At 29.1% G+C, this 23,847-nt stretch overlaps 1 protein-coding gene across 1 annotated transcript in view; it reads left to right on the top strand.

Annotated features, from left to right (window-relative positions):
• Positions 1–23,847, top strand: part of LOC113515198 (uncharacterized) — a 55,289-nt gene that overhangs the window by 25,507 nt on the left and 5,935 nt on the right. Inside the window, exons 2-4 of the mRNA XM_052896081.1 lie at positions 16,612–16,687; positions 21,209–21,424; positions 22,031–23,448. Coding sequence (XP_052752041.1) covers positions 21,209–21,424; positions 22,031–23,448 — 1,634 coding nt within the window. The 5' untranslated portion in view covers positions 16,612–16,687. The remainder of the gene's footprint in view (positions 1–16,611; positions 16,688–21,208; positions 21,425–22,030; positions 23,449–23,847) is intronic.

The raw sequence follows: 23,847 nt of genomic DNA on the forward strand, positions 1-23,847 counted from the left end.
TAAAAGTTATAGAAAACATATGAGGTTACCGTTTAGTTTTGGTATATGAGCAATTGAGCATATCATGAGTAAGAATGATTGGCATGTTTTATAGAAAGTTTCAAATATGGGTGCGAACAGATTTAGTTGAGAGGAAGATTAAAGAAAAGACTGATGGATAAGCCATATGGGAGTTCAATATGTTTAGGGTGTAACATCCTAATCTTTAGGAGGAAATAAGATAAAAAGAGGGCAGCTAAAAAGGAAGTCCAGAGGATGAAGACTACCATTGCGCTGGCTTTGACTTTATGGTAACTACCACTGTTTAATACACTGCAATATATGGGTACTCTACTCGTGGTAATCTCCTTATATTATCTATTAGTTTTTATCCGAGACTTCGTCTGCATGTTCGTGATAGTTCATTGACCGCGAAAAAAAATTTCATTGGTACCTTGCAGTTGTAAACTATAATATAATGTTTAAACTAATAGTGGCGTTTACAGTAATGAAGCAGTTGCCCTGACTGAAATAGGTCAAGACTCATCATCATCATGGAAGTTTCAGAATACATGAGCTTTTATTCTTAAAATTATTGTTATATGTATAAAATTTCTTTTTTAGCCAGTATAAATACTTTTTCTTTTTTTTATAAGCACGAGTCATATGATATAATATACTAATATATCCTTTTATTTCAATAATGTTGCGCAAGGTTGATATAACTTGCTGATGAAATAGCTAGCAACCAGTAGTATATGTAGATTTTACTAATAAATCATAAATAATTTGTTTTATTACTGAAAAATTTTTTAATATTAATGTAATATTTTTAATAATTCTTTATTTTTTCCTTGTATACAATAATAAAAAAGTATAATAAATTAAATAATTTATATGATATCAGTGTTGCTAATCAATTTGTATGTTTATAAACTGATTAATTACTATTGAATTGTTAGAAGAATGTGAACACAATATTTTTGTCAAAAGCGAATAGTTTTTGATGATTCCTTCTTAATTTAATTCTAACGGGATTTTGCACAATAATTTTGTCATATTAAAATCGGGTTTGTTTTAAAAAAAAAAAAACATTAAATGTTTTAAATTAAAGAAACTGAGATATTGAGGCCATGGGACTAATAAACCTGAATAACTAACTGGCCATCAATAACGTAGGGGATAAGTAGATAATGATTTGATGCGACTTTCATTGCCAGGTATTAACTATGAAATGCAACCAGTTCTGTGTAATCGTTCTCGATCATCTGTAGCCTTTTACACGCTTGTATGCTCCATTAAATATCAATTGATGATCTATTATTAAAAGTGACTAAATAAACATTTTAAAGCACAACATGTCAACATACTTCGACCTTAATTTTCCTTTAATTCTAAAGGGTAATTGCCATAAGTATACAGCTTACAATTACAAACTCATAAATATGAGTTACCAGTTAAAACTTAATATAAAATATTATTTAGGGTATCATAAATAGATGGTAAAAACTGAGTACCTACAATTTCCTCGTATTATCTATTACTTTCTACCTATTTGTCCGGTTTTACAGGAAGAGGTAGAAGAATTTTTCATTGAGAGATATTTTTTAATTATATCGAAAGTGTTAATTAATCTCTCTTAGACTAAGAGAAATTCATTTTGTACCACGGAAATCTTAAAACAGGTATCGGTTATGACTATATTTCACGAAAATATATGAAGTGTTTTCATTATATGCTTCTAGGTGCAGCTATATTTTTGTATCTTGAATATCAGTACAGTGTACTAAGAAGGTTCTAATATACAATTCAAAATTATGACAAGACATTTTGTAACAATTTATTTATAATAAACAAAGAATTTTTTGTCTGTTTATACTACTGGTATAGATATGTGTTTTGTGAATTTATTAAACCAGCTCGATAACTTAAAGATCCGTTAGGATAATATAGGTTCAGTTATTGAGGCAAATCTGCAGTCAGTAAATCTGGATAAATCTAGGTTTATAGGTTGACCCATACTGGTTTAACCATTAACTAACGTTTTATACCAAGATTGCACACTAGGATGTTAATGCTAATATTGTAAGAATTACATTTTAACCAGTTTGTTGTAATGTAACATACTCTTATGTATTATACTTGCACGTGTTACAATAAAAGACAGATCTAAAAAGTACGTGTTTTGGAGCGATTTCGAAAGGAAGAAGGTATTCGTCCTATATAAATTTTATTACATTTAAAGCTGTAGGTTGTTCTTTGCAAACATAATTCTGCTTGTTACGGAATAAAATCTACACATACGACACGATTTCTTATTCTAAATTCAAATATTATAAATAACTTATTGACCAAATAAGAATATGATACAAAATGTGGACTTAATAGACAGTCATCAAAATTAATATAATAAATAATTGTATTTAATATCTCATCGTTCATCGGTATTTTATTAGTTTTAAATTAGGATAGATAAATGTTTAGACAATAATTATTCTAAGTAGCTACTTGTATTTCACTTATTAATAGCAATGCATAATTTTGATGAAATGATGTTAAGGTTAAAGTGAGTGAACACATTTATTATGTTGTATATGGAATTGCAAAGCTGTAAAACAAATGCATAAAGAAATTAAATGAGTATTTTAAGCTATTTTTTACAATTCTGAAAAAATACATATATATTCGTGAACATACATATATAGCAGTGTAACATATTAATAAATATTTAGAAATGGTAATGCGCATGTAGTGTCAGTAAGTGAGTGAGTATGGGTATTTTATGTATCAGTAATAATTTTATGAACAACAATTTCAATTCTTTCAGATATACCATGTCTAGCCATAGCTATAACAGTGATATGAACATACTTTAATCTTAAATTTATTAAGTGATTTATTCTGAAACTTAGTAAATCGAAGAAGTGTAGTGATTAATGTTTTCAGACGGGTATTCAATGAAGTGGTAGCCTAACTAGATAAGATTACGAGCCCAGTAGCTAATTATAGCGTAAAAGGCATAAGTTTAAATCCTAGAAAATTTTTCAATGACTCAATAATATTGAAATATTATTTTCGTATTTTATAAATATAATATATTCCGATAACAATTTGCGATTAGCCTACTGTCAAATGTCTTATTATAAACTAACTGTAGGCTGTGGCTTTACACGCGTGGTATCGTGCTAACTCTCATTCATCCTCGCACTTAAGATGAAATATAAAAAAAAAATTTGATACTTAAGTTCTAAATTTCAGTTTTCTAGATTTAGTAGTTTTGGCTGTTCATTTATAGTCAGACAGGACAAATTATTTTATAAGTATATACCAATGTAATATACCAAAATAATATTTATCTGTAAAAGTTTGTCTCAGAAACCAGTTTTAGGTATATCTAAAACGGTGAGATCATGGTATAAGTAGACAGCAGAGTGGATGTTTAATTTAATTTCAGAACGGCCTTGTTATGAATTCAAACTGGTTGTTTCCTTTCTAGATTTCCTTAATATGGATTCAAAATGTGACAGATTGATTTACACACAATGGATAAGTGAAATATGAGACCTGTTTATTATTTTTAGTAATCACGATTTGGTTTCTATGTATGAACATTTGTTTAAACCATGTTTCTTGGTATCCATATACAAAATACGCATAAATATGCATCGTTATATATGTTTTAATAAATATACTAAATCTTTATGGAAAGATTTGTATGAATGAAATTTTGATATATACATAGTCGGTTTCGTGAATTAATAATTATTTATAATTTTTTTTCTATTATATTTTATTAGATATAACATCGTCGACATTATTCGATATATAAATTAACGTTTTGATATTATGCTAATAACATGACAATAAATAAAATATTATGTATGAAATTTGGCATATGTATAGGAATTTAAACCAATTTGCATGGTGGAGTATCCGAAACCAGCATAATAAAATGATGTGTGCAGAAAAGTGGTCATGACAGTGAAAGCGCGGGGAACCTCGTCACGATCTTAGCCGAGAAAACTTGTAAATATTAAGTTGATAGTACCTAACTTGTTTATGCCTAGGACAGTTTGTTTTGTACGTACATTGCAAGTTTGATGAAGTAATAAAATCGTAGAGAGTTCATTGGTCATATAAGTGAATATATTATATATCTAGATAAACATGTATTCAAGCTTTTCCTTCACAAACTATGGCATTTTGCCATTTACACGATCTTGATGGAAATTTGTAATGTGAAGAATATAAATTAGAATTTAAATAGCATTTAATTTATACTTTATTATATAGTTGTACCTGTAAGTTATTTTTCTACGAGTCTTTGTAATTTTGGAATTAACTAAATTGATCGACAATAAAATTAGAGTTTATGCCTTTTATATACACAATTGTACATATTTTGATCAAACTTTTGTTCATTTGTTATCTTTTTTAAGTACTAAACTAAAAGTCTATGGTTAATAAATATATCTCAAATTAGTTTTACCAAGAAACTGTAGACCAAAGGAACAATTATTACAAGCATTTATATTAACCATGTAAGTTACTGAATTCATGTTCAGATACATTCAGGTTCATATCGTATCATGAAGTACAGGTAAATAGTAATTATATATCTACTTGAGTTTATTATTGCCAACTTTTCAATAAGTGTAAACAACACGATAATTTAAAATTAACTAACTAAATCAAATTAAAATAAACGAAAACTGTATTGAATTACACCCAACAAATATTAGTAGTATAATGAAAAGATCAATGATATGTTTGCACGCGTTTGACATTTTAAAATAAATTTATGCATTTAGTGCACTTTTGGTGAGATAACGGTAGCTCTAAAACATATCTTGTATGTCTTATTTTAGATATATATAATCTTTACTAAATATTTATTATTGATCTTTGAAAATAAGAAAAAGGCCAGTCTTCTAAATACGAGTTTCACTAACAAAAATAATCTGACTCATGGTTGTAAATATATAAACACCTTAATCTGAGATCTGAGTTCAATTAATTTATATGACAAAGACATTATAATAAAAGTAAAAGTTGATGCTATATGTTGATATGTACAATGACACTGCTAAAGAGTATTTGAATTAATAGATTAAATATTTAATTATCATTCAAGTATTTATATCCTTTTCAAATGGGTGAGAGACTCCTAAGTTGGTGAGACATCAGATATCTATCTATATGAACATATATTTTAATATATAAATATTCCGTGTCTCGATTTTCGTTCATGCTAATTCTGTAAAGCTGCTCAACCAATTTTAATGAAATTTCGTAAATATGCATTATTTGCTTCAACTGGAGAGAGAGCGTAATTTTATTAAAATAATAAAAAAAAAATGATGATCGTAGTAGATTGCGGTAGACGACAAAACAATATTTGCCGGATTAGCTAGTATATTATGTAGAATGGATTATTTTGATGATAATTATGATAATCCAACTTTTATTTTTTGTAATCTGTTTTATTTGAGTTAGTCTATACTGTCATTGTATAAAAATAATTATTATATTTATACCTTAAAACAATAAGTTTTTTAAGTTAAGTTAAAGAGATTGATTTTTCTATTGATTATATAACTTATTATTGTTGTTTTTATTCCATAATGCACCTTTTTCTACATTCTAATAGAAAAGCAGTAGTTATTGGGTAAATTAAAATTTAACTCCCTTTTTCATAAAATGTCAAATGACTTATAAACCTATTTTAGCTATTGAAGTGTCTTGTCTTTTCTTGTACACAAATTTTTCATTTTTAAAGACAGTGAAAAAACATTATAATAGTAAAAATAGATTTATAGGATATATATATAGGATATTTTAGTTTTTATGAATAATGAGTCAAGTTTATTTGGCTATTTTTAAGCATAATTATAAGCGTTAATGCATACTGTAATAATATAAAGAGGAAAGATTTAATTGTTTATGTGTTTGTAATAAATAAACTCATAAACTATTTAACAGATTTCAAAAATTATTTCACCGATAGAAAGCTTCATTCTCAGTGAATAATAAATATATTATTTACCAAAATCTGTCTACCTGGGCTGAATAACTAATATAAAATATTGTACTAATTACAGAAAATATAAATTAATTACGCCTGTCACAGTTTTCCTTTTATTCGTTTGACATTGTACTTAGTGAAGTAGGGTAGACGTAACTGTAAGTGGCGGGCCGTATCAGGGTTGCTGTAGCAAGGTAGCGGTGCTTCTCCGTTATAATGTTACCAATAAATGCAATCTTGTGATTGAATTCCATGCAAAATTGTCCTCTCATTACAATTGAAAAAACTATTGCAATTTGCGAGCTGTAAAATATGTTTTAACGATACGTTTTATATCAGTGAATTGTCTGATTGTTTGTTTACGTAATATTTTTAACGTTTATTGTTCGAGAGATCGTTGTATTACGGTTTTAGCATATATATTTTGTTTGTTTATATTATTTTATTGTTACATTTATAGTCATGTTTTTGTGTAGCTTTGTGTTTTATCATTTACATGCTTGCAAACGATAACGCTATTTATTTAGCGCAATATGTAGATCTTGTTTTTTTTCTTTAAATGCTTAGAAAATGGAATGGCAACACCTGTGCTACTATTGTGCGCTGGCAATGCACTAGTTTTGATTAATAGATAAGGATAGCGTCAAGTTGGTTAGCCCATCGTGACGAATTCACGATGGTTTCCAAGCGGCGTACGTTTACTGTCTGGCAGTCGGCCTGAGTAGCTAAATACTTATCTTTGAGCTCAGATGTTACTGTATCTGTGGAATTATTATTTTATTTCTAGCAATATACACTTGGCAGTAATAAGTTGAGACAGAGGTCTTTGAAATATTTAGATTTCTGTTTTCTGTCGATAAAATATTTTCTACTCTATTTTGTATCTCTTATTTCTTTTTCTACGGATTTATAATATAATACACCTATTCAGACGAGAGAATATTATACTAAGTGATTGAAATATTTGCAGCAATATTTTAACATCTAAAAATTTGATATTTTCTTCATCAATTGTAAATACCATAACTCGCTTGTTGGTCGGTATTATGCTAAACCGTTCTTTTGCGAATCCAACCTCCGAAATAGCTGTATTTATGTAGGTATATCAATTATGAGAAAAATATATGCCTACAATTGTAATGTGGTGCGTTAGTCAGAGGTATTTTGTGGACAGTAAAATTGCCGTTATAGTGAATGTAAAACATGACTTGGTCACGTGCTATGAGCATAATTCCAAATCAACGCGACTGAAGCTTCTTTTCGATTACTATTTGAGATTGTTCGAAAATGTAACAACAGTTTTTTATTTTATGCTGGATAGAACCAACATTAATTATCAGTACCGCTGGATAGTTGGATATAGTCTCAACTAGAAAGAAATTGTATGTTAGCCTAGGAAGAATCATCGGGTTTCGTTATTAACCAGTTGACTGGTAACGAATTTTTGTGAATTAAAGTATAAATAAATAATTAATATATTTTTATTAAATAGGATAGAAAATAAACATGGCGATAGTTACTGCTTTCCGTCAGAAAGGTCGATAGCCTGTTTGCCATTCTAAGTTGCATAAAAATACGTTAATAACTGCAAATTCTTAGTTGAGTAGTGGGACATTCCAGTCCCATTGCTAGCAATATACCCTGTTAGATCGACCTCCATGTGGTTCCCCCTGGAAACCATCGTGCTGGATTCTGTATGTATTCATCACGATGGGCTAACTGACCTGCTTTTCCATTCTCGCCTATCATCCCTCACTGGTGCCACGTCAGCGTATACCGTTAGCGCAGGCAGGGTTACCATTCCATTATCATCTATTAAAAAAAAAGTACTGAAACAGCTCTATCATCTCGAAGAAAAGAGAACCACAATTAAAATATGACGATCTTTAAGCATACTTAATAAAGTATATTCTGAGTGATCGATTGATTATTATTTACATATAAATAGGATCTGTGTGTTATTAACATAAACAGTTGCATGCTTATATCACATGCTGTACAAATTCGAAGTTTCTAAACAAAGTAGTTATATGCTATGTATTTATAGATCAAAATATTTACATATATGATTTAAAAGAGAAGAATCTATACATGCAATTATAGATAATTGCAGAAGAAACAGTAGAACTATTTCTCCTGTACGTCTACATAATAAACATATTTCACAATTAATAAATCATTGGATTACCACATCTACTTCATATTTTATATGTTTTCCCATTTCTCTTTTTAAGCTGTTATCGCTAAGACGAAACTGGTTTCCGATAATTGGAATCAGACGGTGAAAATAAAGTAGATACTATCATAATTTCCCAACTGATGATATATAGCAGTGTTCATAGAGTCAATTAGTCACATTAATATGAGTGCTACCGAAACTGTATTCATTGAATTAATAACGACCATTAGACCTTTTAATTATTTATATCGCTCTTATTACAAAATAACATTTAAAACACCGTTTATCTAAACTGCGTGAATCTAAAATGTCGTATTTAACAAAACTCTAAGTAATTAAATATTGTTTAGTTAGTGTAATAACGTTTATTTGTATTTTGCACTCGTATGCTAAAATCTATAGATTATTTTAATAAGATTTATTAGTTTAAACATCTTTTATTTTTAATAACAGACTTTCTATTGCTTAGACATAAATAAATGTTAGACACGCTTTTGCAGTACGACGTTTAAATATGTATTAAATACCTGTTTATCACAAGTTTAACATTTTTGCGGTAAGAAGTTACATGTTTTCAATTTTACTCACCTTAAGTCTTTATTGAAACAAAGGTCAAGATGTTTTCTTCAAGAAGCGACATAATTTGACATCATTACTAATAGTCATTTTGATCTTTGCCTTTATTAAATATGTACAAATTTATTTGTAATTCTTTTCCTGTAGAGATAAAATATAAATTAGTTATTGACAAAAACTGTGTAATGGTCGGAAGAGAGAAATTAATCATCATGATTTTTATTAATGAATATATTGCGAGAAATTGCATTAAGCAGAATCAAGAATATTAAAATTATTTGTATTTTCTAATTAAAGATTATACACGGAATATTATTTAAGATAACACTAGTATATCATATAATATATAGTCTGACAGGGTAAGTGGCCTATAGAATGTATTGACCTACCTTGCAATAACTAATTTACCTAAAATTACATACGAATTACTCGTATTTAGCAAGTATATGCTTTCGCAAACACCTACTTACAAAATGAAAATATGACCATTCTCTAGTAATGACGATTAAGTGCGGGGTTTTCGGTCATCGAACTTATTACGTAAACAAATGTAGTATAACTAAAGGCAGTACAAATATACGCATACCGCAACGCGTAGGTTTTGAACAAAGATTATATTCCGCTATTCACTTTACTTTGTTTGTGGTCGAACTTCAGTAAGTTTGCTATGGTGTTAACAAAAATTATGTTCAAAATTGTTTGACTTTAATCTATTATTAATTTTTATGTTTGGTAATAATATTTTTTATGTAAATAAACATCTGAATTAGTTCTTAGCCGTAATTGAAAGCGAATGTATCTTTGATGTAATCTTCGATGATAATGCAATATGATCTACTCGTATATTTGTTTGGAAATTTATGTACTAATTAAGAAAAGTTAGTAGGAAAAACAGCTTAGTATTTAGTACTAAAAGTTATTTATAAATATGAAATAACACTAATAATATGGAGACAGTAATTGTTCGCACATACTATATTTTAAATATATTTAGAAGCATGTATTTAAAGAAATTTAAAATAGCATTTATATTTTACTTCTTGTGAAGCGCGGCTATGTACAAGTGAATTAGAGTAAAGCTTGTCCATATATATTAATCCAGGCTATGGTTCGTGTATGTACCAAATTTTGTTTAAGTTTGTCGCGTCTTTTAAGTGTGACTTATAAACATCTATATATTTAGCTAGCTTTTATATTTATAATAATTATACAAGTATTTAATAGAATATAAAATTATTTTTTTATGATCCAATGTAAATTTTTAAACTTCATTTAACTATTTTTTAGATAGATGAATCTTGTTTTATCAAGTTTTTATTAAAATTTTTATAAAAAACATATTTTTATAGCAAATCAGTTAAGTAATAATAGATTGTAGTATTATATTATATGTGACAATCTATATCTATATGACTATTCATTGCATGACTATGGAAATGGATTTATATGGAAAATTTTAAATTGTAATGTTGAGCCCATCTGGGCAGATTGCCTTGGAATGTATTACTGTTGAAAGACTCACATATGTCAAAATAGTATAAATTGTCTCCTTATAAGATAAAATTGTTTAGCAATTCAAGTTTCTAGTGAATATATTAACATTAACGGCTTTTATGTATGGAGAAATGCCATTTCGTTTTATACGCCTATTGCATCAGATTAAGTCACAATTTATTGAAACATACTTAACATAATAATGTCTCGTTTTTTTTATTAAAGATAATTTAAAATTACTTTTAGAACAGTTACAATTAAATTAAGCAAATTTCCAAATTAAGCAAAAAATAAAAAATATGATTTGTTATATAATTATGGGTAAAGATTTATATACGTTGCATGTATACGTATATATGTTGAATGTATATGTTGTATATATGTATTATATGTATAATGGTCGATCCATTAATAAGTGCACCTATCTTGATATTAAATTTATGTTTTATATGAAGATCGGTCTTAATCTGCAAATGTTATAATTCTGTGACTGAATTAATATAATTCCGTTTTACAATATAAAAGCTTAAAAATATTTTTTCTTTTACTTTTAGTTTCCGTAAGTTTAAGCATGACATTTGAAGCAAGAGAATTTACGTGAGGTTTCAGATCTGATTTTTTAGATTAGATCGTGAGAATTTTACGAAATATATTTATATTTACCCTATATTTTCTAGTTGGTTTTCCATACACATTACCTAAACTAAAAACTATTTAATTTGATTAAAAATGAAGATATCATTGAATGTATATTTATTATCATTAAAAACTAGTAATTAACTCAATATTTATTACATTAAATAAAATCGTTATTATTTTTAATTATCTGGCATTTTTCGGCAAATCGCAAGGTTTTGAATTTATTTGTAAAGTGTACAAATTCTTCATCGACTTTTTATTATTAACTTTTAAACGATTTGGAGTATTTTTGTAAACATCATGTATATTTACGATCTAGGTATACAGTCTTAGAACTGTACTTTCAACACTTCACAAGCGCATTTGCATAAACAAAGGGTATTCACCAACGACTATTATATTTGCGTTTAGTGATAACTGGGGAGAGTAACTATTATTTCAGACCATCATATATTTAGTGATATATCAGGGATTTTTTAATAATTTGACATATGAGTGAGATCGTCAATTCAACTGTATTTTTTATATGAATATATAATATATTATCAATATATATATATATATATATATATATATATATATATATATATATATATATATATATATATATATATATATATATATATATATATATATATATATATATATACATATTATTCGTATAGTTATACCATAATTGGCTGGTGTAAAAAACCTGACAATTATAGAAATATATAATAGAAAATTTGACGAGCTTCGAACAGTGGTTAAATCGTCTAGCCAGCATATTACTTCTACATGTAATGTTACGCTTTTGTCTCTCTAGTTCACAATCATCTCTCAGTTCTTCTGTCAACATATGTTCGAGATATTTAAATTTACTATTTTTAAAGTATTCCCATATAAATTAGTTTTCGGCAAGATTTCATATTATTATAGACTTAATATATTTATCAAGAGAGAACAGGAAAGACAAGAGTTGTTAACAATCGCTTTCAGTAACCGAGTTATATTCATACCGTTCATAGATGGTAATAAGACAAAGTTAATTAATAAACTGATCGTATCGTGCTGCCATTATGGAACTGGCTACAACATAATATTTTCCTAATGTAATGTACTTATTTGTTTACTGTATTTTAATGTATTTAGTCGATACAAATAGTAATGTTAGTGTTTTGTAGTTCAGTTAAAGTTTACCACCTCATTATTTTGTGTATAATAACATTGTTACCAAAAATTGCGAAAGAAATACTCAATATGACAATATTTGTGCGTAAAATATGTTGTAAATAGCAGGATGCAGTAATAAAACATATATGCATTTATGATATAAAATAATATGTTTAGTGAAAAAATACAAGATACATTTTATATAAAATCTGACATAGAACATACTTAAAAATAATACATTGTTCTAAAAAACCTCAGTGTCAACAGCCAGTATTAAAACTCCAACAAAATACATATTAATGATATAAACGTAAAAGTGAGTTTCTTCCCTTCTGGTTGCTTAACTGTTCAACCAATCGTCATGAAATGTTATTGTTAATGCTACTATTATTTATTCTAAACAATCAATATATCCTAGATACGCGAACGAAACTAGATAACATGTCGAAGGTGTGAAAAAACTCACATTCCAGTGTGTTGCTGTGGCGGCTTTGGGACGCTGGAATTCCTTGTACTCTCACGCTACGATTTGTCATACCTGTTCATGCTGTCTTGGTAATTGCTAGACTTTCGCAATGCGGAATTGCTTACTTTTTTCTATTTTAATTCACTTCTTCAGTCTGTGTCTCGCGCTAGTGTTATTAGGAATAACAAAACTGTATACTTGTGTGTAGGTGATGTCCAATTAATAAGATTTTTTAAATTGGTAGTCAAGGATTTCTCTAATGAGCAGCAGCTATTTTTCTATTTAAAACATTTTTATGTGTTGTTTTTTACAAAATTTATTTCAATATTTCAACACATTTGACTATTTGACATATTAATGCCTTATTTGGTTGAATGCACATTATTCTCATTAGATAAAGCTTTTTAATTTCTGATCGTGCATCTTTCACTTCTGTATATCAAGGTAGGTGGTTTCGTACGGATGAAAACATAGATATAGCCTAAAGTTTACAAATGTTCTGACTTATTCAGCAGTGTATAGAAAAAATTATATTATGATCTAGAAACAGAAAAAAGTATTCATTACCTTTCTTAATATGAAGACTATCATGGGCGAAACAGTATACTCTGTTATGTCTGTGGCATTATTCATGTCTATAAGTGACGGTTACCACTTACCATCAGGTAGGCCGTCGGCTTGTTTGCCATTTTAAGTTGCACAAAAAATATAGAAGTGATCTAGACTTAGTAAAAAGTATTTTTAAAATACTTGAAAAAATTAAAGAAACTGGTTTTGTATGAACAGAGACAAAGTAGTTTAGTTTACTTCTTAAGATGTCGTGACGTTATAGATACAAGTTTTTGTCTTAAAAAGTTTAAACTAGAATCCACAACGGCGAATGAATAACATTAAGTAACGAATATTACATAATGCCCGGAAAATAGATGATTCGGTAAAATGTTCTGCTCAAATGCCATGAAAATTAATGTACGTTTCTTCTTTTTTCACTACCGGTAGCAAAAATTTTAGATTTTAAACTTTCTACGTAATGAAAATAAATAAAAAAATATTATAATTAAACCAGGATTTTTTCTACATTTTTATTCACTTTTATACAAATAATATTAATTGGTTTTAACTTATCTACCTCGAGAAAAAGCACTTTATATAAATCATAATAGGAATAGCTTAGTGTAAATCGCCTATTTAAATGTACTAGTCTGTAAATATTATGTCCTCTGTGCGCGACGTCTATTAAACGGAAGGGTATACAAAGCAAATTTTATTATTATTAGTGATAAGATGGGCTTTTAATAACTCTAGTGTTTATAAATTTCGTATGTAAAAATGTAATGCTTTCCATAGTAAAGTAGTAGAATTAAATCATGCAGAGCCAACAAAGACTAGCCAATATTTACGAGCTTTGCTTTATGCTTATGTTTTTACACACATACTTGAATCTAAAAGGTCACGTACAGTGCGGTTTCATTGGAATTTTCTCCCGCGAACACTTAGGCTGTGGTATGAGATCCCTGCCGAGGTTGTTCCTAGAGACTACAGTATGGGGTTTTTCAAAAAGGGCATATTAAGGTTTCCTTAGTTTTGGTAACGTGTATAGTGATTGTTTACGATTAGACGGGCTGTATGCTTGTTTGCTAATTTTGTGGTATAAAAAAACCTGCAAATGATATTATTCTCCTCGGTAAATATGTTACTAAGTAGGAAATTATTTGTCTTTTGAAAATGAAACTTTTAAAAAAGCCGCTGTATAACGAAAACATAAAATTAAAACTGACATTTTTCTTATCTGTTACGGTGTCTCTAAGCTGCAATTTTTTTTTACAACACAGGGGGACAAACGAGCATACGGCTCACCTCATGGTAAGTGACTACCGTCATCCAAGATCACCCACAACACTAACGGCATTGCAGGTGTGCTGCTGGCCTCTTAAAAGGGAATATGCTCTTTTCTTGAAGGTTATGTTGTCATATCGGTTCGGAAATACTGCTGCTGGAAGTTGATTCCAATTCATTAATTTTTTTTAAAGTTAACGTTTTAAAGTTGATTTATAATCTATTCTATTTATTGATATATTTGCAAATAGATTAATTTCTTACCTTGTTTTTATAAATTTAACTTTTCCAGTACTTATAGAAGCTTCGACAGTTAATTATTACTTTTAAGTTTTTGTTACTACTATTTTTACTGCATTATCAAATGATATTTTCGCTGTATGTAAACAAATAAAGAAGGAACAATTAAATGTAAATGTCGGATGGTATAATGTTTATTTTTATCTTCTTACAATTTACAATAATTTTAGCTTGGTAAATTGAATTCACCACTTTCGCTTACGTCGTTTATAACCTTCATTTGCATAGTTAAATAAACATTTAATAGTTTTATCGGCGATTAAAAGCAGAATTATCTCAGCGAGCCTCAGTGAACTATGGTTGTGAGACTTGTATTTAGTTTAATCTTTGAATTAACTACGTTTGGGTCGTTGGCTACGTAGCCGTATTGCGCAATAAACGTTTATCTAGTTCATGCCGTTAGTTTCATTTCATATGTACTTCTTAAGAATGAAATTTTTATATAAGATTTAATAGTATATATGTATATAATTGTATCCTAAATTTTATAACTTAAATGGTCTTTAATTTAGAACAAACAACGACGCTGACTTAATTTTCACTGCTACATCAGTGTTAATTCTCATATTGTACAGAAATACTTGTAGATACTCGTATAAAATTTATATTTAATGAAAAGGAAATAAGGTATTTAACCGTAAAATAACTTTGTAATTAGTTACAACACTTTTTACTGGATTTTTAAATAATTTGATTTAGTTAAAAATTAGATCATCATACAGTAAAATAGACGAAAGGAAGTATGTAAGAATTTAACTTTTTTTTACTATATTTTTATCCTAAAAATTATTTGTAATAACTTGCGTTTTATGGAATAACGACATAGTATTACTTTAATAGGTTAGCAATAAACTAGCCGATATCGTTTTCTTATACTTCGATCATTACAGGACATGGGACAACATTTGAAAATCCTGATACTTGACCACAATTGCCATGATCCAGAGATAGCAATATGTTATATCTTGATACTTATACCACTAAGTTTAGACTTTAATATATAAATTATTTACTTTTATTGAACAGAAGTTTGATTTGATATAACATATATTTTCTTGATAGTACTTTATTGGTATGGAAGGCTCAAATTCTTGTTTTTGAATGAAACGTTTAGAAAAGTTTCTTGACAGGGTTCTGATGGTTTCAAACGTATATTTTTATTCACAATCTGTATTTTTCAAACAACAGAATACATTAATACTGTTAAAATAAAATATCAGTGTTATGAAATTTTTTTAAGGACTAGACTACTTAAACCCTTTGTTAAGAACCTACCATTATTTATTACAACATTTTGGAACCGAACGAAACACGAATTAGAGGTTAAAAAAAATAAATGTCAAAATAATAAATAATTATAAATGTTATCGTTTTGGATTTTTATAGTAAGGTTTATGACGAATGAAACGTCAAATTGCCTGCATCTACAAGGCCCATTTCGGTATGAATTTGTTTTATTCTATGTATGAAATTGAAGTAAGAAATTTTGAAATTTCTTTTAATGGTAGATTTGCCGTTTATTGGAATAATTAGATTTGTTAACTTTACCATCACCGCTAAATTTCAACTTACAGTCACGACCGATGGGATCTTTTTGAGCTCATCTCTAAGCCACGACGCTTTTTATATTTATGATAATAAATAACAATAATTATATGTACACGATTTTACCTTCGAAGGTCTAGTCAAAAGTGAAACATACAACTATTATTGTCTAAATTTCGTATAATTATGAGTGGTGCGATAGTGCGGGTTTATAGATGGGAAAAATAATAACACATAATTTTTTTTATCAAATTATCTAAAGCTGAATTTAACTTTTTATATTAATCACGAAGTGATTGAATTAGTAAAATTAAAATGAATTTCGAATATGGTCCTTGGTGAAAGTTGTTAAATTTTTGTTAGTTACATCATTTAATTGTTTCATTAACCAATATTTTAAAATTATCAAATTTTTTTCAGGTGTTCGGGATAACGGGCGAAAGTGTGTCAAAATGCTAATAACTTTTGGGCCTAGGGCCCATAAACACGTGGAGAAGTAAGTTGAAAAATCCTATACTTTTTTACACTTATTTGTACCTATACATAGGTATAACTATTTATAAATTATACATGAATATTTTTACAATTTTTATATAATTTAAAACGGAAAACAGACAGTCTACTCGATTCTGAGACTTAGGATGTGATGTATTCGTACCCTGCTTAATGGCAAAAAGTCATGTCTAATAGAGGTATCTGGATTGTTTTTATTTATTTATCAAACGTATCTTAATATTTATATAAAAATCTCCGTAAATACATATCATCATCATCACTAATTATTTAAATTTTATAAATGTTTGTCTTAATTTGAAAAAGGATAGTTTTTATCATATGGACCCGGCAGGTAGCAGAAATGGAGTAAAAGCTAGTAAACTTGTGAAATAAGATTTATATACTCTAATACAATGATTTGTAGAGGACATTTAAAATTTGTGGCTATATTTATCTAGAAATTTAATTTTGTATATATTATGTAGGTGAAAGTTCAGTTGTATCAAATTGATAAACAACGATTCTAATGACTTCATAATTATTTAATGTAATTATTTAACGCCGCATACTGATGATGCTTATCGAATATTTATAAAATAAGTTACATAATATTTATTAAAAAAAATATTTACATTAAATATATTTTTTAGATCAGTTATATATTTTGTCTTATTATTTTAAGTTTTAATTAGTAAATAGTAGTAAACAGTAGTTTTAAAAAGTTTTAGTTAAATAACATTTACAGATTTCAAGCGATTTTTTTTAATATTATTTCAAAATTGAATTGCCTTTTTCAAGATGTTCTACTAGCTTGTATATATGTATATATTGTATACATATATACCTGATTACGTGAACGAAGTCGCGGGCAAAAGCTAGTAGGTCTATAAACACGAATTTACCTAAGATATCTACACTATGTACCCGTGCGAAGCCCGAACCGGTTGCTAGTAATAATATTATGAAAATACTGTAATAACGCTAGGAAGACATCTCATATATTTCGAATTAACCTGAGCTATTAATTCTCTCTGCTTACTTTATAAGAGATTTGATGTGAAGATAGATAAGTAAATAAGTATTTAAATTAAATTTTTATGTTTCTATTGTCTGTGTTGTTATTAGTTTTTAAAAGGCACGACTGATAATATTTTTTACAATAGATTTGAATAATTCCCAACCTGTGCTCGAGAAACAAGTATATACATATATTACCCACACAATTATTTGTTCCGCCTCAGGAATCGAACCGGAACCTATTCTTCTTGATATGTAAATTACTCCTCAGCTAACATAAATAATTGACTAAGTAACATTGTTTTATGTTTGAGTTAACGAGTATTTTAGTAAATAGGTAGATATGTATTCTTCTTTACATAATTAAGGTCACAAGTACGAGGAAAAATTTAAATACTCGTATTCTCTGTCTTTATGTAATAGGCGACAGAATGTATTGTACTAATTTTTACTTCTTTTAACATTAAAACCTGTGTAATAGAATAAAAGGGGATTATTTTCAATGTAAATTAGATAAATATACTTATTGCAATTTGAAAGTTATTATAGAATAAATAATAATTGAAGAAAAATACATCCAATAAATAAATAAATAACTAAATGTTAAATTTTGTGAAAATATTAGATGTTTATTATTCTATTCCAGTTAAATGGCTAGACGGAATTAAATTTAGTATACAGACAGTGGTCTGTCCATGTACCAAATTTGATTCAAATGGTAGTATATATACTTTTGTCCTAGATCATAGATTTTTAATAAAAGAAAAAAAAAAGAAATAGTTAAACATTGGTCTGAGTAATAACTTCAACTATTCGTAGTTCATTTTCAAGGCACTATACCTAATATATTTTTGCGTATTATCGATGTAACAGCCACTATTGGGATTTCTACACCTTAATTAGCACAATAGAAATCATATAAGTTGGCAAGTAATTGGATTACTGAATATTACACAAACATCAATTGGTACGGATAATTCGATACAGTTGCGTGTTCTATATGCAAGTGATGATTACTTAATTATTAAGCAGCTGAGCTAATATCATTAAAATTACTACACCAATTCAAATTTTATAAAATACCGTCATGAGAATGAACTATTGCTTAATACTTCAATTATATGTAAAAAAATGAATAGAAAAAAAACATTACATTTTCTACGACTGCCTAAATATAAGTATGCATTTGCCCATATTATACAAATTATCTTTTTTTGCGGATTGGTGTATATTATAAATGAAAAAGTTTTTGTAGTTTCTTGGACATCTGATATTTAATCGATTGAACGTAACTGAATGAATTTTTGTACTCATATGAACCATATTTTTGATTAACACATAGGATATTGTTATGGATGCAGACAAATCCGCAGTTTATATGTAGATAATTTTATTATATTTACGATGGTGTATTAAGTTTCCGACATCAGTACACATGAATGTACATATGTATGTACTATTTATAAACGGTCACGGATTTGTGCACAGTGCGGTAATAAGTATACGAGAATCGAGGCATTTGCAAGGATCCGTAGCCACAGCTTTTTTGCTTACTAGCACCGTTGCGTGTTATCGTCATGAATATGACGCGTAACCAATAACCATTGCCTGTTGTTAGTCGTTTATGTGGATGATTTGTTGTCTACCATTAAAAAGAAGTATAATTTAACATTTATTTAATAAGGAGCAGGTACCTCGAGTTTTATAAATTAATGAAAACTGCAAAGTAACAATCTGATGTAAAGTTGCATCGGTCATCTAGAGACATTAAAAACACAAGGGATATCATAAATTGTATTGTATCTAACACTCATATTTAAAGCGTTGAAAATACAGGTTCTGTTCTATTTATGCACTGTTCTGTTTTCGTTTTTCGTTTCGTTAAGCTAAGATAATTGCTGCCTTTTGTTTTAGTGATAGGCTCTATTTTACTATTTTGTCGGATACTTATCATCTATTACTACTTTATGAGAGTATATGTGTTTTAAAAAAATTGTCCTTCAATATATTTGGATAATTCTAATACTTTATGTATTAATTATTTTAAGTAGTCAGCACTAATTATAATAATTACTAATATAATGTACAAGGTGAATACTTCAAACGTAATATAAAATATAATTAAATGTACAAAATATTTTTTGCACAGCGATTTCACTTGAATATAATTATTCCGCTAGCTGCAGCACATTTCAACTACTCATACCTTTTTACTTTTTATAATCAGTTGAGCAAAAAATATAGTGTGTCATCTTTTAGCACCTTTACTTATTTAGATCTATGAGAGTAAACTAATACTTTCTAACGTATATAAGGATTTTTTTTTTAATTTATATATTCTCACAAAAGTTAATAATGTTTATATCAATATATTGAGAATTCATATTAAAATTAACTTGAATACTATTTGTTTTTTTGATATTCAGAATAAATATAGAATTAATATATTTCTCATGTCAAAAGATATTCACGGTTAACCGTGGTTAATGTATGATTTCATTCAAATTTAACTCCCATAATTAATTCACATTTACGAATAATCTACTCGTTTTTATGTATATTTTCATAATATAATAATAAATATGAATTTTGTTGGAATCTTACGGCTATATTCTTAAAAGTTAAGTAACATCATGCGTTAATTAAAGGTTTATTTAATAGATACGTAATATAATTGTGTAATTATAGAAGGTCTATTTGATTGATGGATTAGTAGAGAATTCTATGTTATGAGATGTTTGAAATTCCCTAATCTTTAAAATGATACTCATATAATGCTGTTTAATATATATAACAGGTAGTGGATAAGTATATTAATTTCCACATTTATGAAACGAGTATAGAACGGTTATATTTCGTTGGATTTTTCCCAGTAGTTAATACTCCTGCTTGACTATCTTGGTTAACAGCAATGATTATGTGTACATGTTAACACTATCTAGGTATATATGACGACCTCTATGACGCAGTGGTAAGCATGTTGCATTACGTAAATGAAGTTCCGAGGTCGATTCTCGCTCAGGCAAACTTAGGAAACTTTTTAAAGTTGGTTCGGGTTTGGATGTTCTAGGTGTGTCTTAGTTTGAGAACCAGGCAATTGATGTGATTATGTGGCACTTATTATTACTGTACTGTATTATTACTAGCTTTTATCCGCGACTTTATTCTCGCGACCGGGAATATTCAATGACAGGGATAAAAAATAAACACTTTCTCCTTTCGGGTTTTTAAGGGTGACTGGAAATCCTTTTGGGATAAGTCCGCCTGTGTACATTTTTGCTATAACCTAATATCTATATTAATGAATTTACAAAAGCATATAAATGAAAAAAAAATAGTCTATATTTTTCCCATCCCATATTATATATCAGATTTCATAATAATTAACTAATTATTTTGAAATCTGATATAGCCTAGTAATTAGCCGTTAAAATGCTAAGAGCTGATAAACATATATAATATTAGTAAGGATTATTATCTAATGAGTTTATATTCGTATTTCTAGATGGTGACATGCGATAACGATAGCACGGCGTGTGGCGGGTTCCACCTGGGCGCACGCGACGATGAGCCGCGTCGCTCCCGCGCGCCTAGCGTCTCCTCACTGTCCCTCTATAAGCAGAAGATCGACGCGCTTTTCGACGACAGCCGGTCGGTTGTCAGTCTACCGCATTATGGGCTTCATTTGACAGCGGAAGAGTTGGGAAGGAGAGATAGTAAGGTAATAATTGAACTCGTATTTATTTTGGAGTAGTTTTTATCTGTGACTTCGTCCACATGACTGGTATATGTTAATTGATTGGAAAGAAAAATAGCTTATATCCTTTTATCTTTTGCATGTTTATGTAGTAATTTTCATGTTGATTGGTTGAGCCGTTAAAGCGCTTAGGGTAACAAACAAAGTAATTTTTTTGCGTGCTGAGCTTGCAAGGTACTTTTAAAATTGATTTACATTACATGATTCTAATCATGTAATGGATTAATTTTAAAAGTGTTGGATCAAGCACAAGTTACTATTATTTCCGTAGAAAAAAAAATACGGTTGATAGGATTAGATAGGCAGAATAATTTCAGACATAAATGTCTTGTCTTTTTTTTACAGTATTATAACTGTAGTTATTGAAACATTATATTTTTATATGACAAAAGAGTACCACGGTTAACGAGTACGTATAGTCTATAATATAATCTCTTAATATTTATATTATCGTTTGTTGTATATCAGGTGAATTTTTTAAATACTATATAGATGAATCGCACCATTTACCATTTAGACTTAATTACTTTTATTATTATGATAAACAAAAGTATTTTATGTGTATTACAGGTCAGTTCAACACATGAAAGTAAAGCGACGATTTATGAAGATGATGACGATTACTGTCAGAATAAAATCAACAAAATCAACAACACGGTGCAAGAACGTATAGAGAGGATGTTTGCAGAAATGGCGGGGGAGTCCAGGCAGTCCACTGAGAATATTGGAGTCCATATATTTAGTGTCCATTACCTTGGCTCGACCCCCCTCCAAAGTAAAGTCACCAGCCTGGCGGGACTCCAAACTCCACTGAAAGATTTGTACTTTGCGTACAGAAGAAATTTTCGACAAAAAAGTACTTTAACAGGCCGATTGGAAATATCTAAAAGTGGCCTCAAAGTTAGATACAAAGGTGAAAAGGGCGATTTAGAACAATTGAATCCCTTTCCAACAATAGCCGTTTGGTCAGCCGTAAAATTTGTTGTTCAGCCTTCAGAAACGGATAACTGTGAACTGAGTTACGCATTCTTACCATTAATAACAGATCCTGATAATATTGATAAACCTGCCTTATTTAAAACGTTAGATTTATCTGACAAAAAATACATCCTCTCCCACAACGAAAATTCACATTCACCACTTTTCGCTGTTGTGATGAGGAAAATCGGCGTCGCTAAGCAACTGGAGTGTCATGGGTTTGTATGTCAAACGACGGAAGACGCTATCGTAATAGCGGCTACCCTATACAAGTCCCTGATGTCACACATGAGTCGGCAGGGCCACAATGATAAAAAGAAATTAAAGAATCGAAATGGAGTAAGCTGCATGAGTGTAGCGAGTAGTTTATCACCGAACGACATCCCTGTCAGACCACCTCGCAAAAAACGAAGTACGTCATCGCTAAGTGGAGACAGTGATAGGGCAGACGGGTTCTCTGCTAGTGAATCTTTTAACGAGAAACCTAAATTAGAGAGGATTAAGAAAATATCAACGGAAAGTATGCCCCATCTTCCACCACCTTCATCTGTCCCTCCTATAGAAACGAAACGAATTACGGTTGAAGAAGTAAAAGCTAAATTAGATTCCATAAAACATAACGATACCAGCGGTAGCGATACTCAGGGGTCAAAAAAATCTGTGGGGAAACGGTCTCTGAATCCTAATATCAGTAAAATTCAAAATCTTCATAAAGCTCAAAATAGTAATGGATCTTCAATCCGAAGTAAGGTTTCAGAGAAAATAGAACTTTTTAGAGAATTAGAAAGACGGAAAAATATTCAAAGACCACCGACTGTGCCTCCCCCTGTGCCTTCTAAGCCTCCTTTAGAGACACCGCCAGACCCGCCAAAAGAACCACTGAGAAGAAGTCAGAGCGGAAGAAAATCACTAAATGAATCTGGTGACATATTAACTAAAGTAGCTATACCACGATCTGGGAGTTTTCTCAATGCTGGAGGACTCACCAGGTACAAGTCAATTGGTCATAGGTATGTCTCATTGTCATTTTAAATCGCTATGTATTATACAGTATTATGTAGTGTGTTCCTAGTAATTTCACATATACGCATGAACGACGTTATTTCCTTTCTAACTACAGTCCGGACACTGACATCTCGTTTATAATTTGCTTTGATTACTCCTTTGATCTACTTGCTTTAACAAACTATATATCTTACTAACGGGAGATGAATAAAATGCGCGTTTAGTGGAGTGTTTCGCCAACTTGCATGTTGATAATTGTGTTAATGCAACCGCATCCGCTACATTCTTTTGATCTGGTATTAACACCTATGTTATTTTCTAATCAGTCATTGGCATTATGAATCTAGACAACATAAATATAACTTCGTCAATTAAATATATTACTAAATATTATATAATATCTA

The sequence above is a fragment of the Galleria mellonella genome, unplaced genomic scaffold, assembly GCF_026898425.1.
Source record: "Galleria mellonella isolate WM207_F2 unplaced genomic scaffold, CSIRO_AGI_GalMel_v1 utg312, whole genome shotgun sequence".
Classification (NCBI taxonomy): Eukaryota; Metazoa; Arthropoda; class Insecta; order Lepidoptera; family Pyralidae; genus Galleria; species Galleria mellonella.